At 43.9% G+C, this 23,824-nt stretch overlaps 1 protein-coding gene across 1 annotated transcript in view; it reads left to right on the plus strand.

The window, feature by feature from the left end:
• The window catches only part of GRIN2B (glutamate ionotropic receptor NMDA type subunit 2B), a 356,416-nt gene that overhangs the window by 322,597 nt on the left and 9,995 nt on the right, over nt 1-23,824 (plus strand). Inside the window, exon 9 of the mRNA XM_052640245.1 lies at nt 23,308-23,468. Within this exon, the coding sequence (XP_052496205.1) occupies nt 23,308-23,468 (161 nt within the window). The remainder of the gene's footprint in view (nt 1-23,307; nt 23,469-23,824) is intronic.

A 23,824-nucleotide genomic window follows, 5' to 3' on the forward strand; every position in this document is an offset into this window, starting at 1 on the left:
ATTTGAAATTTATAGACTAGTTTTACAGCAGGCTAGGTTCTCTGTAAACCGTTGACAAAGGGAGCATGACACACGCACTTAGAACCATTGAAAGGACCCAGTGGGCTGGTATCTTAAAAGAATGGTCATGGAGCTTGATAAGGAAGCTGGCATAACTTCCTACTAGGTAGCTGATTCAATAGCCCAATTAGTGCACACATTTACCTCTAATTATGCACACCCAGATAAGGCTGTTCAAAATAGAAGTGTGACATGAAACTCATCTATATTGTTCTCCCAAATATATATTGCAGTTCATAAGCAAGCTACCCTACCAGTAATTCTCTCTCATTTGCTTTATTCTAGAAAAAGTCTCTCTCCAAGCCTGAGATGAGACACACCTAGGGTTTTAAGTGAAAAAATTAATTTTAATGTGTCTTATCTAATGCAAACTTGAAGTTGTTCTTCTGAAAATTCACACCAGACCAAGACTCAGGAGGAAGGCTCTTACAGGAAAGTGCATTAATAGAGACAAGAGTTTCCAGGGAATAGTGACTTATCATATGTCCCTAAAAGACAGTCTAAGCCCAGGACATCCTGTAGGGCAGGTCCTCAGTTAAGCAGGCACCTAAAATCTGGAAGAGGTTCTAAAACAGGTTTTTCCCTCCCTGTCTGTTTTTCTCTTTTTTTCCCATTAGTGGAAATTATGTTATATGGCGTGATGACCAATCCTTCTTCCTGCAGGCAGCAGGCAGCAACTGCAAATGCCATGCCAGTGTTGGCGCTCTCTGGCTCATCTCTAAGTCCTATCTGCTTTATGAGTGTTTTGTGCGTGCATGCCATGTCACTACAGTTATATCTTGAGTCTTTGCAACTCTATAGACTATAGCCTGCCAGGCTCCTCTGTCCATGGGATTTCCAGGCAAGAATATTGGAGTGGGTTGCCATTTCTGACTCCAGGGGTTCTTCCTGACCCAGGGATCCAACTCACATCTCTTGCATTTCCTGCATTGGCAGGCGGGTCCTTTACCACTGCTGCTGCTGCTGCTGCTAAGTCGCTTACAGTCGTGTCTGACTCTGTGCAACCCCACAGACAGCAGCCCACTAGGCTCCTCTGTCCCTGGGATTCTCCAGGCAAGAACACTGGAGTGGGTTGCCATTTCCTTCTCCAATGCATGAAAGTGAAAAGTGAAAGTGAAGTCACCTTTACCACTAGCACCACCTATTTTTACCATATTTACGATGTTTACTTGTCTCTCTCTACTAGACTGTAACCTCCACGAAAGCAGGAATTTTTGTCCTTATTTACTGATATAGTCACAGTAACTGTAGAATCTGTTAAATAGAATCTGGCAAATACATATCCTCAAACATTTGTTGAAGGATGAGTTAATGAATTATTTAATCAATGAATGAAATGAGTGAGAAGATAGTTACATAATTCATAGTGTTCATAGAGTAAACCAATACTTCCTTTTCTTTATTAGCCATTCAGATGTGAGGAACAGTAGAGGATAGTTTAATCACTAATGGTGAGGAAGAGAGGGAAATGTAGAGAAATATTGGATATTTGTAGTCAGAATTTGCTCATCCTGTGATTGCTACTGTCAAATCATCTAAATCAAATAGGTGTACAAGAAGAATACTGTATAATACCACTATTGTGGCTCACCAGATCTTAACTTACAAAGTGATTTCAGGATTTATTTGATTTAGAAAGGTTTATTTGGCAAGATATTTGATTTTCTCCAAAGTCCCTGATTGCTCCTCATCTCGTAAGTGAGCAGGGTACGGCAGGCTCTCTGTGTACCCATGTAAGTGCTTTCTGCTTTCCCATCGCTGATGTAACAAGAGGGTGCTGTGCTTAGTCATTCAATCGTGTCTGACTTTGCAACCCCATGGCCGGTAGCCCACCAGGCTCCTCTGTCCATGGGGAGTCTCCAGGCAAGAATATTGGAGTGGGTTGCCATGCCCCGCTCCAGGAGATCTTCCCAACCCAGGAATCAAACTCAGGTCTCCCACATTGCAGGCGGACTCTTTACTGTCTGCGCCTCCAGAGAAGCCCAAGAATACTGGAGTTGTTAGCCTATCCCTTCTCCAGGGGATCTTCCCGACCCAAGAATTGAACCAGGGTCTTCTGCATTGCAGGCAAAATAACTATAGCAATGCCACTTGCCACTTTTAGGGGGGAAAGAGATAAATCATGATTAAACCCAGCTTATATGAAGGAATTATTAAAAGTGAAGCCAGTTTCAAAGATTTTCCTGGCATAAATACACATTAAACACAATCTGTTAAACCACTTTTCACCTTTTGGGTCTACTTTCCTATGCCTGATCCACATCCAGCAGCTGGAGGCATAGTGGTTCTCACCGAGCATGTCTGACAAAGGTAACCCTAAAGAGGAGTGTGTTACCATAAGTTCGACTGATCCTCAGCCAAAAGGTTGAAAGTGAATGAGCTTTTGGCTTAACCCTGTCAACTGGAAAAATCAAATCCATTCTTCTCCTGATGTGGTTATTGATCTTTTACTGCTTTCCTTGTGGTTCAGACGGTAAAGAATCCACCTGCAATGCGAGAGACGTGGGTTTGATCCCTGGGTTGGGAAGATCCCCTGGAGGAGGGCATGGCAACCCACTCCAGTACTCTTGCCTGGAGAACCCCCATGGACAGAGGAGCTTAGAGGGCTACAGTCCATGGGGTCTCAAAGAGTCGGACACGACTGCACAACCAAGCATGAGCGCAGCAGTCACCATAAAATAGTGATGCCCACCTTGTCACCGGAAGCCCATCAAGGAGGAGGCAGTCACACTGGGTCCTCATTATCCCCAGGCGTAGAATCCTGCCCCACTAATCACTGAGGCTCGTGCAGCTTCTGGTGCTGAGTTACTGCTTAACACATGTGTGGTGACCAGATGAGGGAGGGGATGGAGGGGGCAGGAACTGGGGATGGCCCTGTGGCCCTGGATAGGTCAGATTGCCCAGGCCTCTGCTTCCCACTCTGTACAGCTAGGACGTCACTCAATCGGCATTTCTCAAACTTTGTTTCACAGCCCACAAGTGTCCTGGGAGACATAATGGGTATTCTTTTTTTTTAATTGGAAGTTATTTATTACTTTACAATATTGTATTGGTTTTGCCATACATCAACATGTATCTGCCACAGGTATACATGTGTTCCCCATCCTGAACCCCCTTCCTCCTCCCTCTGTGTACCATCCCTCTGGGTCATCTCAGTGCACCAGCCCCAAGTATCCAGTATCATGCATCGAACCTGGACTGGCTATTCATTTCATATATGATATTATACATGTTTCAATGCCATTCTCCCAGATCATCCCACCCTCTCCCTCTCCCACAGAGTCCAAAAGACTGTTCTATACATCTGTGTCTCTTTTGCTGTCTCGCATACAGGGTTATCATTACCATCTTTCTAAATTCCATATATATGCATTAGTATACTATATTGGTGTTTTTCTTTCTGGCTTACTTCACTCTGTATAATAGATTCCAGTTTCATCCACCTCATTAGAACTGATTCAACTGTATTCTTTTTAATGGCTGAGTAATACTCCATTGTGTATATGTACCACAGCTTTCTTATCCATTCATCTGCTGATGGACATCTAGGTTGTTTCCATGTCCTGGCTATTATAAAAATTCATGGCAGAATGTGTCCTGGGAAATGCCATGTCAAGATTAGATATGTCCCTTTACTGAAGGACGTATCAGAGCCCACTCCCATGTGGGTCCCTCGTGAACCCAGAAGGGGATACAGTGAGCACTGTGGGGTCACTGAGCCCTCTCCCAGCACCAACACTCTACAGTCTAGAATGTCCCCTGCTGGGGAGGTCGACTCCATTGATCAGAGCAAGGAGTTCTGCTCTGTGTACACTGGGCAGTGTGAATGTGTGAGCATGTGCTGGGGTTTCCATTTCTCAGTCTGGAATTGACTGAGCTGATCAATGGCCAGGAGAGCAGACGTGTGTCTGTCTCCTCGCCTTGCCCCTCCCTGGATTCCCAGCCCTGCCCCGGCACAGACCTCAACCTTGCCATCCCCAACTTTGTGTCTCCAAAGCTGTTTTTACTGTGATAGGAACCTCAGGTTGCCATGCTAATAGCTGGCATGCTCCTAAATTCCCAGGGCATCTTGACATATGGAAACCCTGGTAGTAATCCTGAGCAAGCAGTCTCCCCCAGACTGTGGACGAGCTGCTGGAGCTCTCCACAGTGAATCCATCTGCAGCATTTACTTAACATCTTCTTTTAAGGCTGTGTCTCTTTGCCAGCCCCCACAACTTTCATAAGAATACCTGCACAGTGACTGCCCTCTCACAGGTCTGTCTGGGGGGTCAGCATGAGTGGACAGAAGGCCATCACACCTCTTTGTAACGGTCTCACCTAAGAGGAGGTTGAAGAAACACCACCAAGACCACCTGTCAGGCGCAGGATGACTTCAGGATGAAACTCAAATGTCTCAGCCCTTCTGCCTCTGGTTCCTTCATCCCCATGTTATCAGAATCATCTCCAGCTCTGTCACATTTTTGGTGCGAAAGAAATATCCACACGCATTGTCAAGTCCTAATTTGACAAGCTCTCCTGGGATCACAGCTCAGATGTATTTTTTGAAGGGAAAACAGAGACGTGGCCAAGAAAGATGTCCTGCGCTGCTGTGAGGATATTTTAACTCCTTATTCACCAGGGATACGAGAAGGGCACCTGCTCTGAGCACCGGTCAGTCTCAACCGAGCTGCTCGGTAACACACTTGAGGGATTTTTTAAAAATATAATAAATAGGCTTTATTTGTGCTATTTAATTCATTCACTCATTTAGTCCTTCAGTCATTCATATGGAGAGCCACTAAGTCTCAAGTTCTGTTTTAAGCGCTGTCTGGTGACACAGCAGTCACACAGCAGATCACAATTCAGTCAGTTGTGTCGACTCTTTGTGACCCCATGGACTGCAGCATGCCAGGCCTCCCTGTCCATCACCAACTCCTGGAGTTTACTCAAACTCATGTCCATTGAGTCAGTGATGCCATTCAACTATCTCATCCTCTGTCAGCCCCTTCTCCTCTCGCATTCAATCTTTCCCAGCATCAGGGTCTTTTCAATTGAGTTAGCTCTTCACATCAGGTGGCCAAAGTATTGGAGTTTCAGCTTCAACATCAGTCCTTCCGATGAACATTCAAGACTGATTTCCTTCAGAATGGACTGGTTGGATCTCCTTGGTGTCCAAGGGACTCTCAAGAGTCTTCTCCAACACTATAGTTCAAAAGCATCAATTCTTCGGCACTCAGCTTTCTTCACAGTCCAACTCTCACATCCATACATGACCACTGGAAAAACCATAGCCTTGACTAGACGGACCTTTGTTGGCAAAGTAATGTCTCTGCTTTTGAATATGCTATCTAGGTTGGTCATAACTTTTCTTCCAAGAAGTCTTTTTATTTCATGGCCACAGTCACCATCTGCTGTGATTTTGGAGCCCCCAAAATAAAGTCTGACACTGTTTCTACTCTTCCTCCATCTATTTGCCATGAAGTGATGGGACCAGATGCCATGATCTTTGTTTTCTGAATGTTGAGCTTTAAGCCAACTTTTTCACTTTCCTCTTTCACCTTCATCAAGAGGCTCTTTAGTTCTTCTTTGCTTTCTGCCATAAAGGTGGTGTCATCTGCATATCCGAGGTTATTGATATTTCTCCCGACAGTCTTGACTCCAGCTTGTGCTTCCTCCAGCCCGGGGTTTCTCATAATGTAGTCTGCATGTAAGTTAAATAAGCAGGGTGACAGTATACAGCCTTGACGTACTCCTTTTCCTACTTGGAACCAGTCTGTTGTTCCATGTCACAGCAGATCACAGCAGTGATCAAAACAGAAAAAAATCTTGTCCTTCATATGGCTTGTATTCTAAAGGGGAGGGGGCAGAAAATGAAAGAAAAAGACAATTGTATACTATCTTATGGACAGAGGGGCCTGGTGGGCTGCAGTCTGTAGGGTCACAAAGAGTCAGACACAACTGTGTGACTTAGCATGCATACATATACTATCTGAAAAGGTGTTCACTGCCGCAGAGACAAGTAAAACAGAGAAGAGAGAATTGACAGAGGAACTGCAGTTTGAAGTAAGGTCTCTGACCTGAAGTTAGTGAGGGAGCGTTGAGTGTGTGGGACTTCTGGGTGGACAGCAGAGCAGGCTAAGTTGGGAGGTTGCCTGGTGGGTTCTAGGAACTTCCAGGAGGCCAGGGTAGCCTCGAGGGGCTGGCGAGGAGAGTCATAGGAGTGGAGGTGATGGGGCTGAGCCCCTCTGCCACATCCTCTCTTTCCTTCTTCTGAACATGGAGGCCAACTTAGATTCTGCTGTGGCCTCTGCTTAGGTGTCTTCTCCATATATTCCTCCCATTATTGTCTCCTGGAAATTGGACTGACTGCCAGTGAACATTCCAGCCCAGGCCACTTATGTCCTTCAAGCTGTTGATTTAGCTGCATAATAATACTTAATGCTGCGTCCTTCACTGGCCTGACCACTCCCCGTGCTCTGCGTAGGGCTCCTGCCTGAATGCCAGTGCGTGGTCCACTTTCACACGTTCAAACTTTCTTTCCATCTTCCCTTGAGACACCTTGCCTGGGTCCCTCTGTGTCTTTGCTCTTGTCTTGAGTGTCTTCACTGCATGTCTGCCTGTATAAACCTTGGCCCACCTGTAGGGGTTGCTCCATTGCTGCTTCCTCCCTGGAGTCTCGCAATGATCTCTACTCCTCTAAACCTGCAGAGCCATTAATTTCCTTTTGTCCCTCTTGGAACTTGGTATATTCCTTAGTCATTGGGTTTTTCTACTCTACATGTTGGCTGAGCACCTACCCTGTGTATCTAGAACTCTGTGCTGTGTTTTGCAGTTAAGGGTGAGGACCCTGGACTGGAACCCTTGTTGTACTAGTTTCCAGCTAGGTAATCTTATTCAAGTTACTTACCTCTCTGGGCATCAGTTTCCAGGTCGGTTACCTGGGGATAATAATACCTTCCTCACGGGGTTGAAGGCTTCTCCGGTGGCACTGGTGGTAAAGAGAATCTATCTGCCAATGCAGGAGATGCAAGAGACACTGGTTTGATCCCTGGGTTGGGAAGGTCTCTTGAAGTAGGAAACGGCAACACACTGCAGTATTCTTGCCTGGAAAATTCCGTGGGCAGAGGAGCCTGGCATGGGGCCCGCAAAGTATCACACATGACTGAGCACGTAGGGTTGATGGGAAGATTAGTGAGTTACTATATGTAAATCGTGTACGCATTAACATGGATGTGTTAGCTGTGTCTGTGTTGTCTTAACACTTTTATTTCCAGTTGAACTATAATGTAGGAATTGTATCTACTGTCCCATTTCATTTCAGATTCTCATTTCAGAGCTCAGCGACTTATGTACGGGTGATTCCCCTGAAATGTGTGTTGATGCTGATACTTTATGGCCAGACACCTAAGACCTCAGGGTACATACACTATAACGTGGTGAAGTGAATACAGGAATCAGCCCACCTGTTCTGCTCTACCAGCTCAGGGACCAGACCTCAGCAAGCTAACATGAACTAGAATGCTACTATCTAATATTAGGACATATTTTAGGAAATATTTATTAAGGATTCTAGATGCAAACTTTGCAAAATACGAAAGAAGTGACTGTTTTACAATGAGGAAAAAAAAACCAAAACTGGTCATTAACTCCTTTCTAGGAATCCAAAGAACTGATATTTTCTTTTCTACAAGCTCTTGTTTTGGCCACAGCAGGAGGGTAGCGACAGAAGGTGAGCCAGTACTGTGCCTTCCATCACGCTCTGCCCTCTCCGGCCTGTCATGGAGCCCCAGCTCCATGTTGAACTCAGAGAGGTAAGGGGTGCCTTCCCCAGAGGCACAGCATCCAGAGCTGTGAAGACTACTTACCAGGCTTCTTACAGCCAAGGGCAGGTTTCTTTTTTAAGTTTTTATTTTGTGGTATGGTATATCTGATTAACAGTGTTGTGATAGTTTCAGGTGAACAGTGAAGGGACTCAGCCATATATATACATGTATCCATTCTCCCCTAAATCCCATTCCTGTCCAGACTGCCTCATAACATTAAGCAGAGTTCCCCGTGCCCTATACAGTAGGGCCTTGTTGGTAATCCATTTAAAATATAGCAGTGTGTACTGGCAACCATAAGTTCATTCTCTAAGTCTATATCTTTCTGTTTTGTAAGTTCATTTGTATCATTTCTTTTCAGATTCCATAAATAAGGGATGTCATGCAATATTTCTCCTCTCTGTCTGCCTTACTTCACTCAGTATGAAATCTCTAGGTCCATCCATGTTGCTACAGATGGCATTATTTCCTTCTTTTTATGGTTGAATAATATTCCATTGTATAAGTGCAGGTTTCTTCACATGCAAATTTAGGTGTGTTTGCCACTGTAGACAATCGCAGGACTAATATTAATAACAAGAGAAAAAAAGAACAAACATGACTAAGGTGTTAGGTTCTTCCTGAATGCTAACTCCGTTTCTGACGGTAGCAAAATGGAATCTTTCTCCAGGTACCCAGCGAGAGAACTGAGTTAATTTGGGCAATTTGATGATATACCTGTATCTTCTAACTACATTCTGTATTATTGTTGTCACAGTAATTGTTAATCAGACACCTATTCCAAATGAATTTGAACAATATTCTCTCCAATGTATAACGTAGAATGAAATAGAAAACCAAATTTCTTTCCTCCACTTCCATCAGATTCTAATTCTCATGAACAGCTTGCCTTTCTAATCTGTCACTATATATCCACAGCCAGCTTGTTCCATGGCAGGTCCTCGGTGGCTACCCTGGGCCCCAGGTTTGAAGTGGAGGATCTGTAATGAGATGCTGTTCATTCTTTCTGCTCTTAGAACACTGTCGATATTCAGTTTCAGAGCTAAGTGGTTTGTTTATGAAGTCGCTTAGTTAATAAAGGGTGGAACTCAGTTTTGAATTTAGATCTTCTTAGCCCATGACCCATGTTCTGACTTACTGTTCCATCATTACACTGCCTTTTCCGGCTAAGCACATTATGCCTCCTTTCCACATCTTCCTGAGCACTGACGGGCCATCAGACAGTGAAGGTCATACCTGCAAGGAGTCTGGTCTGTGTTGTCATCTCACCTTCTTCTCTCTTTGGGCAAACAAGGGGTCACTGATCACCACGGAAGAGGACAGGAACCACTTTCTCCAGCCATTCTCTCCCACCTTCAGGGGTTGCTTAGAGTCTGAAGTCACACACACACAACTACATCATCCTAGATAAGCTGTAGGATAATATTATGGAAGAAATGAGAACCAGGCAGAATAATAAGATAATAATCTTGGATGTACTTACTTTACATGGTGGTTTAGTTACTAAGTTGTGTCTGACTCTTGTGACCCCATGAACTGTAGCCCTCAGGCTCTTCTGTCCATGGAATTTTCCAGGCAAGAATAACTGGAGTGGGTTGCCATTTCCTTCTCCAGAGAATCTTCCTGACCCAGGGATCAAACCCAGGTCTCTTTCACTGCAGGCAGATTTGTTACCAACTGAGCTAATTTACTTTATAGTTCATAGGAAAAATGGAAAGGTCAAGAGAGAGAAGAGATGCAAAAAGAGGTGCACTTGAGGGAGGAGGTCTCAGGCAGGAGGGTGACTCATGACCCAGAGCTCCCACTCCCAGGTATTTACCTTCAATGAAAATTTATTTTCATATAAAAACTTGTACATCCATGCTGCATTCATGATTATCCCAAACTGAAAGTAACCGAAATGTCCTTCCATGGGTGAATGGATAAACAAACCAGTGCAGCCACGCAGTGGAATTCTACTCAGCAATAAATAGGAATGACCTTCAGATATAAGCAGCAGCATGAATGAATCTCAGGGGCCTTATGAGAAGTGAAAAGCCCATCTCAATAGGTTACATGTTGTGTGATTTCGTTTGTAAGACAGACATTCTGGAAAAGACAAAACTGTGGCGACAGAGGACAGAGCAGTGGTCGCCAGAGGCTAAAGGTGGAGGGGGAAACAACTCTAGAGAAAGAACATACAGGAGTTCTTGGAGGTGATGGACTTGTTCTGTGTCCTGTCCTCCTGCTGGTTACAAGATTCTGTACACGGTTAGGGCTTCCCTGGTGGCTCAGTAGTAAGGATCCGCCTAACAGTGAAGGAGACATGGGTTTGATCCCTGGTCTGGGAAGATTCTACATGCCTCAGAGCAACTAAGCCCGTGTGCCACAACTCCTGAGCCTATGCCATAGAGCTCAGGAGCTGCAACTACTGAGCCCTCGTGTCTCAACTATTAAAGCCCGAGCACCCTAGAGCTCATGTGCCCCAACAAGAGAAGCCACCGCAAGGAGAAGCCCATTGTGCAACTGGAGAGTAGCCTCCACTCACTTCAACTAGAGAAAAGCCCAAGCAGCAACAAAGGCCCAGCACAGCTAAAGAAAAATAAATTTTAAAAAAGATTCAACGCACGATTAAAATTCATTGAGTGAATGGGGAGTTATTGTTTAATAATAGGTACGGCGTCTCAGTTGAGGAAGATGAAAGATTTCTGGAGACAGATGGTGGTGATGGTGCACAATAGTATGAATGTATTTAATGCCACAGACCTGTACACTTAGAAATATTTAAAATGGTAAATTTTATTGTTAGAACAGAGGGACAGCTCTAAGAAGGTTAAATGAGTGCCAAATGCATTTTTTCCTATGAATAAATAAAAGTAGCACAAATTCTTGTATTAAAAGCAAAAGATTCTCAGATTGGATCCCAAAGCAAAACCAAACTATCAGTAATGGATTAAAAGATAGATCGATAACAAAAAAGAGTCCATTTTATATATGTGTGCAGGCTCAGGCGCTTCAGTCATGTCCGACTCTTTGTGACCCTGTGAGCTGTAGCCCACCAGGATCCTCTGTCCGTGGGATCTCTCAGGCAAATATACTGGAGTGGGTTGCCATTTCCTTCTCCAGGGGATCTTCCTGACCCAGGGATCGAACCCATGTCTCCTACATTGCAGACAGATTCTTTACCGGCTGAGCCACCTGGGAAGCCTTCATTTTATGTACGTGATGGTGGTGTTAGTCTCTCGTTCGTGCCTGACTCTTAGCAACTCCACAGACTGTATATTGATAAAATGAACGAATAGAATAACAAAATTCGTGGAACTGTACATCAGAATAAAGGAAGTCAATGATAAAACAGTCCTGTGGAAACGGAGGGTACTGATGCTAGTAACAGCGATGACGGGATGTGACTCGGGTAGGTAACGTGCCCCCCGCCAAATTCTGCTGTTCTGCCACCTCCTCTTCACTAGCACATCACCAAATGCCACCCTTGCTGCCTAAACCTTCCCACCTTTTCTCCTAGGTGCCTCAGACGGCTGAGCTGAGCTGCATCTGGGCATTGATTCTTTTTGTGATTCAAATGTTAAAGCAGGAGTGCTGGGATGAATATTTATGCATGGGATTGTCAAGCTTTGCAGACAAAAGCCCCCAGATTCTGTCTCACGTGGATGGACTCTGCAAACAGGACGTTACAATATCCATCTCTACAAGGTCACAGTGCTGGTTTGTCCTAATTTGCATATGCTGATGGGACTCTGACTGAAGGAGAAAAGCCATCTTGCAGGGTCCCCAGCTACCCCTGAAGGGACTTATTGCCACCCTCCTCCTTTCATTTGCCTCCTGTCATTCCCAGGATCTAATGCTAAGGAACTTCGCTGGGCTGTGTCTGGTGGTCAGCACAAAAGCCTCGGTGCCATCAGCATGTAGAACGGTTTGTGTTTTCTTTTTTCCTGGCATCATGGCCTCAAAACTTCCCTGTGAGGACCTGTTTCCTCTCTCACTGTGGGAACAGAGCTGGGCGAGAAGTGTCTTACAGTGGCTGTTTAGTCGCTCAGTGGTGTCTGACGCTTTGCGACCCCATGAACTGCATCACACCAGGCTTCCCTGTCCTTCACTATCCCTCCGACTTGGCTCAAACTCATGTCCATTGAGTCGGTGATGCCATCCAACCATCTCATCCTCTGTCACCCCTTTCTCCTCCGGCCCTCAATCTTTCCCAACATCAGGGTCTTTCCCAATGAATTGGCTCTTCGCATCAGGTGGCCAGAGTAAGTATTGGAGCTTCAGCTTCACCATCAGCCTTTCCAGTGAATATTCAGGGTTGATTTCCTTTAGGATGGACTGGTTTGATCTCCTTGCTATCCAAGGGACTTTCAAGAGTCCAGCACCACAATTCAAAAGCATCAATTCTTCAGCACGCAGCCTTCTTTATGGTCCAACTCTCACATCCATAGATAGCTACTGGAAAATCCATAGCTTTAACTATACAGATCTTTGTCTGCAAATGATGTCTCTGCTTTTTAGTACACTGTCTAGGTTTGTCATAGCCTTACTTCCAAGGAGCAAGTGTCTTATAGTGGAGGGTTCTTCTAATGGGATGGGACATTCATGCCCCACCTCCACCCTTCCAAACCCAACCCACTCCTCCAGCTTAAATCCAGCCTCCTTCAAGAGCTGTCCAGGAAGCCATGTTACTTGTACTTTCTTCTTTGGAGTTTCAGTGGCACTGGTGTACACCCTGTGGTCCTGATTTTATCTAGCTTGTGCACGTGGTGTCTTTCACAGTCTTGGATGGTAGGGAATTATCTACAATGTTCCTGCTCTCCTTGTTTTCGCTGGCACCCAGACCCTCATCCCAGTGCATCTCCTTCTCGGCTCCTGTCTCTCTCCTTTATCCCTGCATGTCTCAGGGCTCTTTCCAGCACAAAAAACCCAGTCTTGACACTCAGCCAGAATTCTCTGGTTGCTTCTGATAATGATGATGATGACAGTTATAATAGCTAATCTAGTGTGTTTAACTTGTGCCAGGCACTATGCCAACATGTTGCCCAGATTAATCTGTTGAATGGTAAGAAGCTTAATGAGGTAGGTAGCATTATTAGCCCCATTGTACAAATATGGAAACTGAGGCACAGAGAAGTTAAGTGAGTTGCTCCAAGTCACACAGCTATCAAGCGACAGAGCTGGAGTTTGAACTCGGGCTGTTTGGCTCCAGGGGTTCTACTGTTTCTTTTCCCTTAGAGCATGGACTTTGTGCAGAATTCAACTCCCATTGGGACCCAGGCACCGCCTCCCTCTTCAGCCCCAATGCCCTCTGGTTACCATGGCTATATCTATTAGTCTCCAGTAATGACAAATGAGAGGTAACTCAGCAGTGGCCACAGGACTGGAAAAGGTCAGTTTTCATTCCAATCCCAAAGAAAGGCAATGCCAAAGAATGTTCAAACTACTGCACAATTACACTCATCTCACACACTAGCGAACTAATGCTCAAAATTCTCCAAGCCAGGCTTCAGCACTACGTGAACTGTGAACTTCCAGATGTTCAAGCTGGTTTTAGAAAAAGCAGAGAAACTAGAAATCAAATTGCCAACATCTGCTGGATCATCGAAAAAGCAAGAGAGTTCCAGAAAAACATATATTTCTGCTTTATTGACTATGCCAAAGTCTTTGACTGTGTGGATCACAATAAACTGGAAAATTCTGAAAGAGATGGGGATACAGACCATCTGACCTGCCTCTTGAGAAATCTATATGCAGATCAGGAAGCAACAGTTAGAACTGGACATGGAACAACAGACTGGTTCCAAATAGGAAAAGGAGTATGTCAAGGCTGTATATTGTCACCCTGCTTATTTAACTTCTATGCAGAGTACATCATGAGAAATGCTGGGCTGGAAGAAGCACAAGCTGGAATCAAGGTTGCTGGGAGAAATATCAATAACCTCAGATATGCAGATGACACCACCCTTATGGCAGAAAGGGAAGAGGAGCTAAAAAGCCTCTTGATGAAAGTGAAAGAGGAGAGTGAAAAGGTTGGCTTAAAGCTCAACGTTGAGAAAACAAAGATCATGGCATCTGGTCCCATCACTTCATGGCAAATAGATGGGGAAACAATGGAAACACTGAGAGATTTTATTGTGGGGGGCTCCAAAATCACTGCAGATGGTGATTGCAGCCATGAAATTAAAAGACGCTTGCTCCTTGGAAGAAAAGCCATGACCAACCTAGACAGCATATTAAAAAGCAGAGACTACTTTGCCGACAAAGGTCCGTTTAGTCAAAGCTATGATTTTTCCAGTCAGGTATGGATGTGAGAGTTGGACTGTGAAGAAAGCTGAGCGCTGAAGAACTGATGCTTTTGAATTGTGGTGTTGGAGAAGACTCTTGAGAGTCCCTTGGACTGCAAGGAGATCCAACCAGTCCATTATAAATTAGATCAGTCCTGGGTGTTCATTGGAAGGACTGATGTTGAAGCTGAAACTCTAATACTTTGGTCACCTCATGCGGAGAGCTGACTCATTGGAAAAGACCCTGATGCTGGGAGGGATTGGGGGCAGGAGGAGAAGGGGATGACAGAGGATGAGGTGGCTGGATGGCATCACCGACTCGATGGACATAAGTCTGAGTGAATTTCGGGAGTTAGTGATGGACAGGGAGGCCTGGCGTGCTGCGATTCATGGGGTCGCAAAGAGTCAGACACGACTGAGCGACTGAACTGAACTGAAGTGAAAGACAAATGCAGAAAGGGAATGCAGCCTCTCTCAGGGCCCTGTCCGACTGGTGTCTATCTAGAAACCCTTCGGCTCCTCTTGCCTTGCTAGAAGACTCTCCCTTCATTTCTTAGCCCCAGGGCTTCAGCCTTTGTAGGCCTGTTCAGGACAGCACCACTTGCTCTGGGCTCCTCTGTCATGGGCGCGCGATTCCGTGATGCCCCGCACGTGGCTCCTGGCACACTGGCCACACCAGGCTCGCCTCCTTGTCTGGCCTGGGTGTTAGCTGTTCCCTGCACTTGCTGCACTTTCCCCTGATCTTCACATGCCGAATTCCTCCTCTCATCCAGGGCTTTGTTCAGATCCACCTTCTCAGACAGGCCTTCTCAGGCCAGCCGGGCTAAACTCGTCTTCCTGCCAGTCAGTCACCCTGTGTCCTGTGTCCAAGCTGTGTCAGTTTCTTCCCAGAACGTGGTTTTCACTACTTGAGATCACCTGTGGGCTCGTGATCTGTGGCTGCACAGCAGTCTACCCCAGCACTTGGTGGCTTAAGCAAGAGCCATTGCACTGTATTTCCCCAACTTGTGAGTCAGATATGCGGGCAGGGTTGCCTGGTGCCCCGACTGGAGCATTTGGAAGGTTGGGTTCAGCCAGGCCTGGAGACAGAAATGCCTACACATCACAGCTCTGACATGGAGCCCATGGGGGTGTTGACTTCTTACAGAGGCCCAGGTGGAAACCACAAAGCTTCTTATGCCGAATCCTCAGAAGTCCCAGTGTTCTTTCTGCACGTTCTATTGGTCAAGCAAGTCACAAGCCCAGATCAGAATTAATTTTGGAGAGTGTAGGCTTCATCTCTTATACAAGGACTGGAAAAGAATCTGTGGCTGTGTATTAGTCAACTACACATTATAGTTTATTTTATTTGGGGCTGCACTGGGTTTACATTGCTGCATGTAGGCTTTCTCAAGTTGCAGTGAGTGGGTGCTGCTCGCCTTGCAGTGGTGTCTCTTGTTGCAGAGCACTGGCTGTGGGGCATTCGGGCTTCAGTAGTTACAGAGTAAGGGCCTAGCTGCCCTGGGGCACGTGAGATCTTCTAAGGTCAGGAATCAAACCTGTGTCCCCTGCATTGGCAGGCAGATTCTTAACCACTGGGCCACCACAAAGTCCCCAGTCCACTACATTAAAAAAAAAAAAAAAAAGTTTATTATCTGTCCCCTTTGTTTACAGTATGAACTCCTTGAAGGCAGGTTCTTCCTCTCCTGTCACATTGCATCCCCAGCACCCAGAATATGGTGATAGATACTGTAAATATGTGCTGAATGTCTATAAGAATGAAATGATGAATGAATGAAAAGGTAAAGGAATGAAAAACTGAATGAATGTTTACATCCCTCTATGGTATGTAAACTTCCTGAAAACAAGAGTCTGAAGTTTTCATCTTTGAATCCTCATAAATACAGGCTCTGCACTATTAGATGCTCAGAATATATATTTATCAAATAAATGGAGGCATTTAAACTGTTATCATTAAAAGAGTTGAGAGAGTTATTCTCAGCACATACATAGGTGTTGAGTATCAGTAGCTGCTATGAACAAATTAATAATGCCGTATACATAGTAAAATCAGTTCATGTATTTAATAAAGCAAAATGGACCAGATCTCCACTCCCTTGTTGTTCAGTCACTCAGTCATGCCCAACTCTTTGCAACCCCAGGGACTGCAACACACCAGGCTTCCCTCACCTTCGCTATCTCCTGGAGTTTGTGCAAACTCATGTCTATTGAGTTGATGATGCCACTTCCTTGACATCTTGCCTTTTCCCTTTCTCTCTGAAGGGTGCAGAAGGGCCTCTCTAATGGGAGGGATTAGCCAGTACCACTCCAGGGCCCCCAACTCCCCTCATCTCTGGGTTGGGGTGGAGCCTTTTTCTTGCCTCCACACCTTTCCCCTCCCTGATAGCCAAGATTCACTCACTTTGAGGTCATTAATGTGAGGGCTCAGATAATCATCTGAGCCTCTCAGATGGCTGAATTCTGATTCCCAGCTGCTCTCCAGGAGGATCAAGTGAGATTACAGGTGTCTTAACATTCTGGCACCTTCCTGCCCTTGGGTGAGAGCCTGCTTACAATTATGGCTGGACTCCCTGGGTTGAACCCTGAGAGGGAGTTGGCATCTGATATTCCAGGAAGGGAAAGGTGCCCTCACCAGGTGGCCCCACATACACATGCATAGAGTCCCTTGCCGGTGAGCAAAGGTAGGACCTGGCAGCTGGTGTTTGAGCCGCGGTTGGAGGACTCAGCTCAAGGGTCAAGCCCTATAAGCTGGTTCTCCTATTTCACTCTGTGGCCTGGAACAACTCCTTGGTTTCTTCAGAGCCTCAGTTTTCTCATCTGTGAAATGAGACTGATCCCCAAAATTTCTTCATTTCTGTGTTTTTGTTCTTATGTTTTTTTGGTGTCTCCTGGTGGCTCAGCAGGTAAAGAATCTACCTGCAATGCACCAGACACAGGAGACCCGAGTTCGATCCCTGGGTCAGGAAGATCCCCTGGTGGAGGAAATGGCAACCCACTCCAGTATTCTTGCCAGGAGAATTCCATGGACCAAGAGCCTGGTGGGCTACAGTTCATAGGATCACAAAGAGTCGGATACAACTGAGCAACTAAGCACATGTTTTTATAATCTAGAGAAACATTCCAAGTTCAAGAAAGCTCTGTAATAGCCAAAGGTGACTAATAAGGAATAACTATATAAAATTCCCTGTTTTAAAATCAGACCAAGCTTTTTAATTCGATGCTGGTTTCCTTGGTGTACTGGGGGTCTTTAATTTTTTGAAAAAAATTTTCTCAGAGTCCTCCCTGTTCCATGGATTTTAAGACCCCTGGTTCTGGACAGTACTAAGTTTTACTCCTTCCCCAAACCCCAGGGAGCACTGACTGCCGTTCAGGTTAAACAAACGCCATAGAACACCTCACAGCTTGGAGTAAGTTTTATTATCGGGCATTTATTGGAAACATCAAGTGGTATTTGGAAGATCCTTCCTTTTCCTTCTTCCTTACTGAAAATGAAGTTCTCCATGGCCATTAATTTTAGTGAAATTCAAGTCCCAGTGACAGTGTTTTTGAAATATAGGTTTTATTTAAATTTCACCAATCTGGGACAAGAATTTTTCAGAGGAAAAGGCTGGCTTACTTCTGCTTCCGCTCTGGCTGATTCTGGGATGATACACTCACCCGTTTGGTCCCCAGACTGGCCAAGTTTAAGGAACAAATTAGGAAACAGGAGTTTTCCATCTTAGAGGACATAATCTAACATGGGACAGTTTTAGGTAGGAGAACTTCACCCTGTTGGAAGCAGTTAATAGTTTTGAGAATTCGCCATGTGCCAGATATTGTGTTAAGTGATTCTAGATATTATCGTAATAGTAATTAAAAAAAATACTTCCAGGAAAATAGGGCTCCATGAAGTTAAAGAACTAGCCCATGTTCATGCAGTTGGTCAAAGAACTGGAATTCAAATCCAAATTGTCTGCCTTCAAGACCAATGCTTTCCATAGGCCTGTGCCTCCCATTCTTCTTGTGTTGGCAATTTCTGACTGTTTTCTTACAGAAGATGCTGTCACCATACAAGAGTCTTGCACTGTTGTTATATACTCCTTTATATCCTTAATAGTTTTAAACTGTTTTTAGAGATTTTTATCTCGCCAGTGGCTTGTCTTTCTGTGATCTTAACGGTGCCTTTCAAAGAGTTCTTCATTTTAACGAAGTCCAACTTACTTGTTTTTGATGTTGGATTATACTTTTTGTGTCACACCTAAGAAATCTTTGTTTAATTCAAGGTGACGAAGCCTTTCTCTAATATTTTCTTCTGGACATATCATAGTTTTAGGACTTGTATTTAGGTAAGGTACATTGATCCAGTTCAGTTCAGTCGCTCAGTCATGTCTGACTCTTTGCGACCCCATGAATTGCAGCATGCCAGGCCTCCCTGTCCATCACCAACTCCCAGAGTTCACTCAGACTCACGTCCATCAAGTCAGTGATGCCATCTAGCCATCTCATCCTCTGTCGCCCCCTTCTCCTCCTGCCCTCAATCCCTCCCAGCATCAGGGTCTTTTCCAATGAGTCAACTCTTCACATGAGGCGGCCAAAGTACTGGCGTTTCAGCTTTAGCATCATTCCTTCCAAAGAAATCCCAGGACTGATCTCCTTCAGAATGGACTGGTTGGATCTCCTTGCAGTCCAAGGGACTCTCAAGAGCCTTCTCCAACACCGCAGTTCAAAAGCATCAATTCTTCGGCGCTCAGCCTTCTTCACAGTCCAACTCTCACATCCATACATGACTACTGGAAAAACCATAGCCTTGACTAGACGGACCTTAGTTGGCAAAGTAATGTCTCTGCTTTTCAATATGTTATCTAGGTTGGTCATGGCTTTTCTTCCAAGGAGTAAGCATCTTTTAATTTCATGGCTGCAATTACCATCTGCAATGATTTTGGAGCCCAAAAAAGTAAAGTCTGACACTGTTTCCACTGCTTCCCCATCTATTTGTCATGAAATGATGGGACCACATGCCATGATCTTCGTTTTCTGAATGTTGAGCTTTAAGCCAACCTTTTCACTCTCCTCTTTCACTTTCATCAAGAGGCTTTTTAGTTCTTCTTCACTTTCTGCTATAAGAGTGGTGTCATCTGCATATCTGAGGTTATTGATATTTCTCCCAGCAATCTGGATTCCAGCTTGTGTTTCTTCCAGTCCAGCATTTCTCATGATGTACTCTGCATATAAGTTAAATAAGCAGGGTAACAATATACAGCCTTAATGTACTCCTTTTCCTATTTGGAACCAGTCTGTTGGTCCATGTCCAGTTCTAACTGTTGCTTCCTGGCCTGCATACAGATTTCTCAAGAGGCAGGTCAGGTGCTCTGGTATTCCCATCTCTCTCAGAATTTCCCACAGTTTATTGTGATCCACACAGTCAAAGACTTTGGCATAGTCAAAAAGCAGAAATAGATGTTTTTCTGGAACTCTCTTGCTTTTTCAATGATCCAGCGGATGTTGGCAATTTGATCTCTGGTTCCTCTGCTTTTTCTAAAACCAGCTTGAACATCAGGAAGTTCATGGTTCACATATTGCTGAAGCCTGGCTTGGAGAATTTTGAGCATTACTTTACTAGCATGTGAGAATTTCCTCTATCTTGTGAGATGTGGAATGAAGTTCTCTTTTTTACATATAGAGTTCCAATACCATTAGTTAAAGACTGTTGTATCTTTACTAAATTGCCTTTGTACCATGTGTGTTGATCTGTTGAGGGCACTCTGTTCTCATGATCTCTTTACTCTCTCTGTGTTAATGTCCCACTGTCATGATGACTACAGCTTTGTAAGTCTCAAAGTCAGGTAGTATGAGTCTTTCAATTTTGTCCTCCTTTTTCAAAATCATCTTGGATATTCCAGTTTCTCCATTATTTCTTTAGTTTTTAAGTATTCAAAGATATAAAACAGCATCTAGAAGTCTAAAGATAACTTAGAAATCAAAGTTAATAAAGAGTAGCCCAGAAAACTTCCATAATCTAGCTTTATCGGGACATGAGGCCTTCTGGATATCACATTCCATTTGATTTGGTTAATCAAAAATTGTCATATCTATAGAGAGCAGATTTGTGGTTCCCAAGGGGAAGGGCTCGGTGGGGAAGGGAAGAATTAAGTGTTTGGGATTAGCAAATGAAAACTGTTATATGGACAATAATAGAAAAATAAGGTCCTACTGTATAGCACAGGGTACTACATTCAATATCCTGTGATAAACCATAATGAAAATGAATATATATATAATGAATGGGCTTCCCAAGTTGCACTGGTGGTAAAGAACCTGCCTGCCAATGCAGGAGACACGAGACTAGGTTTGATTCCTGAGTCGGGAAGAACCCCTTGAGGAGGAGATGGCTACCCCCTCCAGTATTCTTGCCTGGAGAATCCCATGGACAGAGGAACCTGGTGGGCTACAGTCCATAGGGCTGCAAACAGTCAGACACAACTGAACTGACTTAGCATGCATGTATAACTGAATCACCTTGTTGCAAAGCAGAAGTTAACACAACACTGTAAATCAACTCTACTTCAATAAAAATATTTTTAATTTAAAAATAATTATTGTATCTATCTTATATTGACTACCGATTTTCAAAAAACTAGAATGTAAAAATTTATACCAACATTGTACTGGACATGATTTCAATTTTCATTGATGTTTCAGAAAATACTTTAGACCCTAGAGTATCTCGGTCATTGTAAGCATCAGTTCTCGCTGTCCTAACAAAATGGGAAATTACTGATTAAAGAGAGCACATTTGGTTATATTGCTGCCTGCCATGGTATCTATGAATACTCTACTTTTGACTGGGGGACACTATCTTTCAAATATCTGAAGTGTTACAGCTGGCAGTTCTATGCATAGCATTCTGTCTCTTCCAATAAAGCATATTCGTATTTACTTTAAACTTGTTATCTGCTGGGAACCATAAGAAGTACTATTAATTAAGGCAGTTGATTTCTGATAATGTTAGCCATCACTGCTGTAGTATGACATTGAGCAGATAACTCGTCCTCTTTGGGCCTCTGTCTTCATTTGTAAAATTAAAGTTTAGACTCGTTAACCTTGAGTGGTTCATACAACTCTAAAATTCTTTGACTCTTTTGTAGTATCTTTATTTTCTTAAAAATCACAACCCCTTAAAAAATAATTAAACAAAAACTCTTAATGGCAAAAAGCACTGTGGTAAGTCAGAAAGTAGTGATTTTTTGATGCATCTCAGATTACCTAACCCCCCTGCATGACCTTACTTTTAACTACAGCCAACTCTAAGCAATGAAGATGGCATTTATGGTTACTGGTGCTGTGACATTTAGTGGCCCGTGAAATCCCCATATTCTAAGAAGCTATAAGTGTCTCAGGTCAAGGCAAGGATAAAGGAGAATGGTTGTAAGCCCAGACAGCTCCAGAGCTTCAGAGAACTCCTAAGTTAGACTTTTAAAGGTATCTTCAAAGATTTTTAAGATATCTTCACTTAGAAATGGCAACCCACTCCAGTATTCTTGTCTGGAAAATTTCATGGACAGAGGAGCCTGGCAGGCTACAGTCCATGGGGTCGCAAAGAGTTGGACACGACTGAGTGACTTTCACTGCACTTTACTTAATGGTGAAACCAACTGGACTTTAAATATCTACATTGGCTTTCCTATACCAGGCCACAGTATATATGACTGTGAACTCCAGTCATACTCTAGCTGATCATTGCTGTTCTAATAGAATGAGAAACTTGGAGAGTTTGAAGTTTCCTAGAGAATGTAAAATGTAGGTATGAATTTAAACTGATATAAGAAGTCTTTATTGAGCACTTACTGTGTGCAAGATGCCATGTCATGTACTTCCAATGCATTGTATCATTTAATACACACAACAATCTTGAAAAGTAGACAGTACTGTCTTTTTATTATATATGAGGAAATGATGCACAGAGAGCTCCTCTTACTTGCCTTGGTGGCTCAGATGGTAAAGAATCTGCCTGCAATGTAGGAGACCTGGATTCAGTCCCTGGGTCAGGAAGATCCCCTGGAGAAGGAACTAGCAAACCACCCCAGTATTTTTGCCTAGGAAACCCCATGGACAGAGAAGGCTGGCAGGCTACAGTCCATGAGATCGCAGACTTGGACATGACTGAGCAACTAACACACACTCAGAGCTGGTCTTCAATCCATATCTGTCTCAATCTAGAGCTTCCTGACTCCCTCAGAGACGAGCTCTCAGAACTTGGTCAGCTTATTTAGAAAGTAAATGAATTTGTAGTATTAATTACCAGAATCTAGACCAAGAACACCAAGTACCGATGACTCACTCTTGGGTAAACTTGATGGAAGAAGGAACTCATAGAAAGTGTCCTGAAGAAATTGCTCTGAGTTACATGAATGAGGTGAAGGACATGAATTGGCTCAGGGAGAAAGGTGAGATCATGCTGAGGGAACAGAGTCTCGGAGGCCATGAAGAAACAAATGCACGAATTGTGCATTCAGGAAGCAACATAAAGACTGATTACTGCAGGGCAATAGCCAGAAACAAAGCTGATGTCATAGGGGTGAAAATTCAAGAGATTTCCCTTTATTATGCTATGCCCTGGCAATCCACTCTCAGTTCTTAAACACAAGAGGGAACATAATTAAAATTGCATTTGCTTTTACAATTTATCCTACAACTCATGTAGGATACATATGGGCTTTTAAAGCATCAAGGAAAGTAAAGAGAGAATTTCTTAGCAAAACCTATTTGCTACCCAACAAGTGATTTTCAGGAGTATGATGTAGCTTGCCTTACATCCTAGAGCCTTAATAGTCCAATGATGGGGCCTGGAAGCAGATTTTACACAATTTTCAGAAATAAAGGCAACTAGCCCACTGCAGTTAAGCTAATAGCTCATTCCCATCATCCCTGGTTTTGTGCAGTGTGCATACACAGGGCAGACGAGAGTGACAGATTCAAGTCAGGGGTGGGCAGTTAGAAAGCTCTCAACAATATGGATTAAATTGAGTTGAATTGAAGTTCACTTTCAGATAGCAATTGCTACTCCTGAGCAAGGGCTAATGTTTGGTGAACTCTCATTGGTCCCTTCCATGATAAATCCACAAATGTTAACTTAATATCTCTCCACATTTTCTGAAGCATTCATCTTCTCTGTCTCTCTTTAACTCTCTTTTTAGTTCCAGAGACCTAATGACTTCTCACCCCCTTTCCGCTTTGGCACTGTGCCCAATGGCAGCACGGAGAGGAATATTCGCAATAACTATGCAGAAATGCATGCCTACATGGGGAAGTTTAACCAGAGAGGTGTCGATGATGCACTGCTCTCCCTGAAAACAGGGTAAGAACTGCTTCCAAGCTCAGAATCTTTGCTGTGTTGCTCACATTTCTTAAACATCCATGGAATAAGATGCACCGTGTTTGTGTGCCATACCAAGTTCAAGCAAAGAAGACTGCATTTGCACTTTGTGGGTCTCCAGGTTAAATTGATGGTATAATTCAGATCAGTGTATGGAGATTCCACTGGTATTATTCACTTATATATATTTTCAACAATTTTTACTTTACTTGCATGAATGTCACAGTGAAATAAGAATGTAATAGATATAAAAGTCAAACAGGAGAGTCAAGGCTAAAGTTCATGTGTTACACACAAAATAAAGACCTGCTGACCTAAAAGTGAAATTGATTTTGGTG

This window comes from Budorcas taxicolor, chromosome 5 (genome assembly GCF_023091745.1).
Source record: "Budorcas taxicolor isolate Tak-1 chromosome 5, Takin1.1, whole genome shotgun sequence".
NCBI lineage: Eukaryota > Metazoa > Chordata > Mammalia > Artiodactyla > Bovidae > Budorcas > Budorcas taxicolor.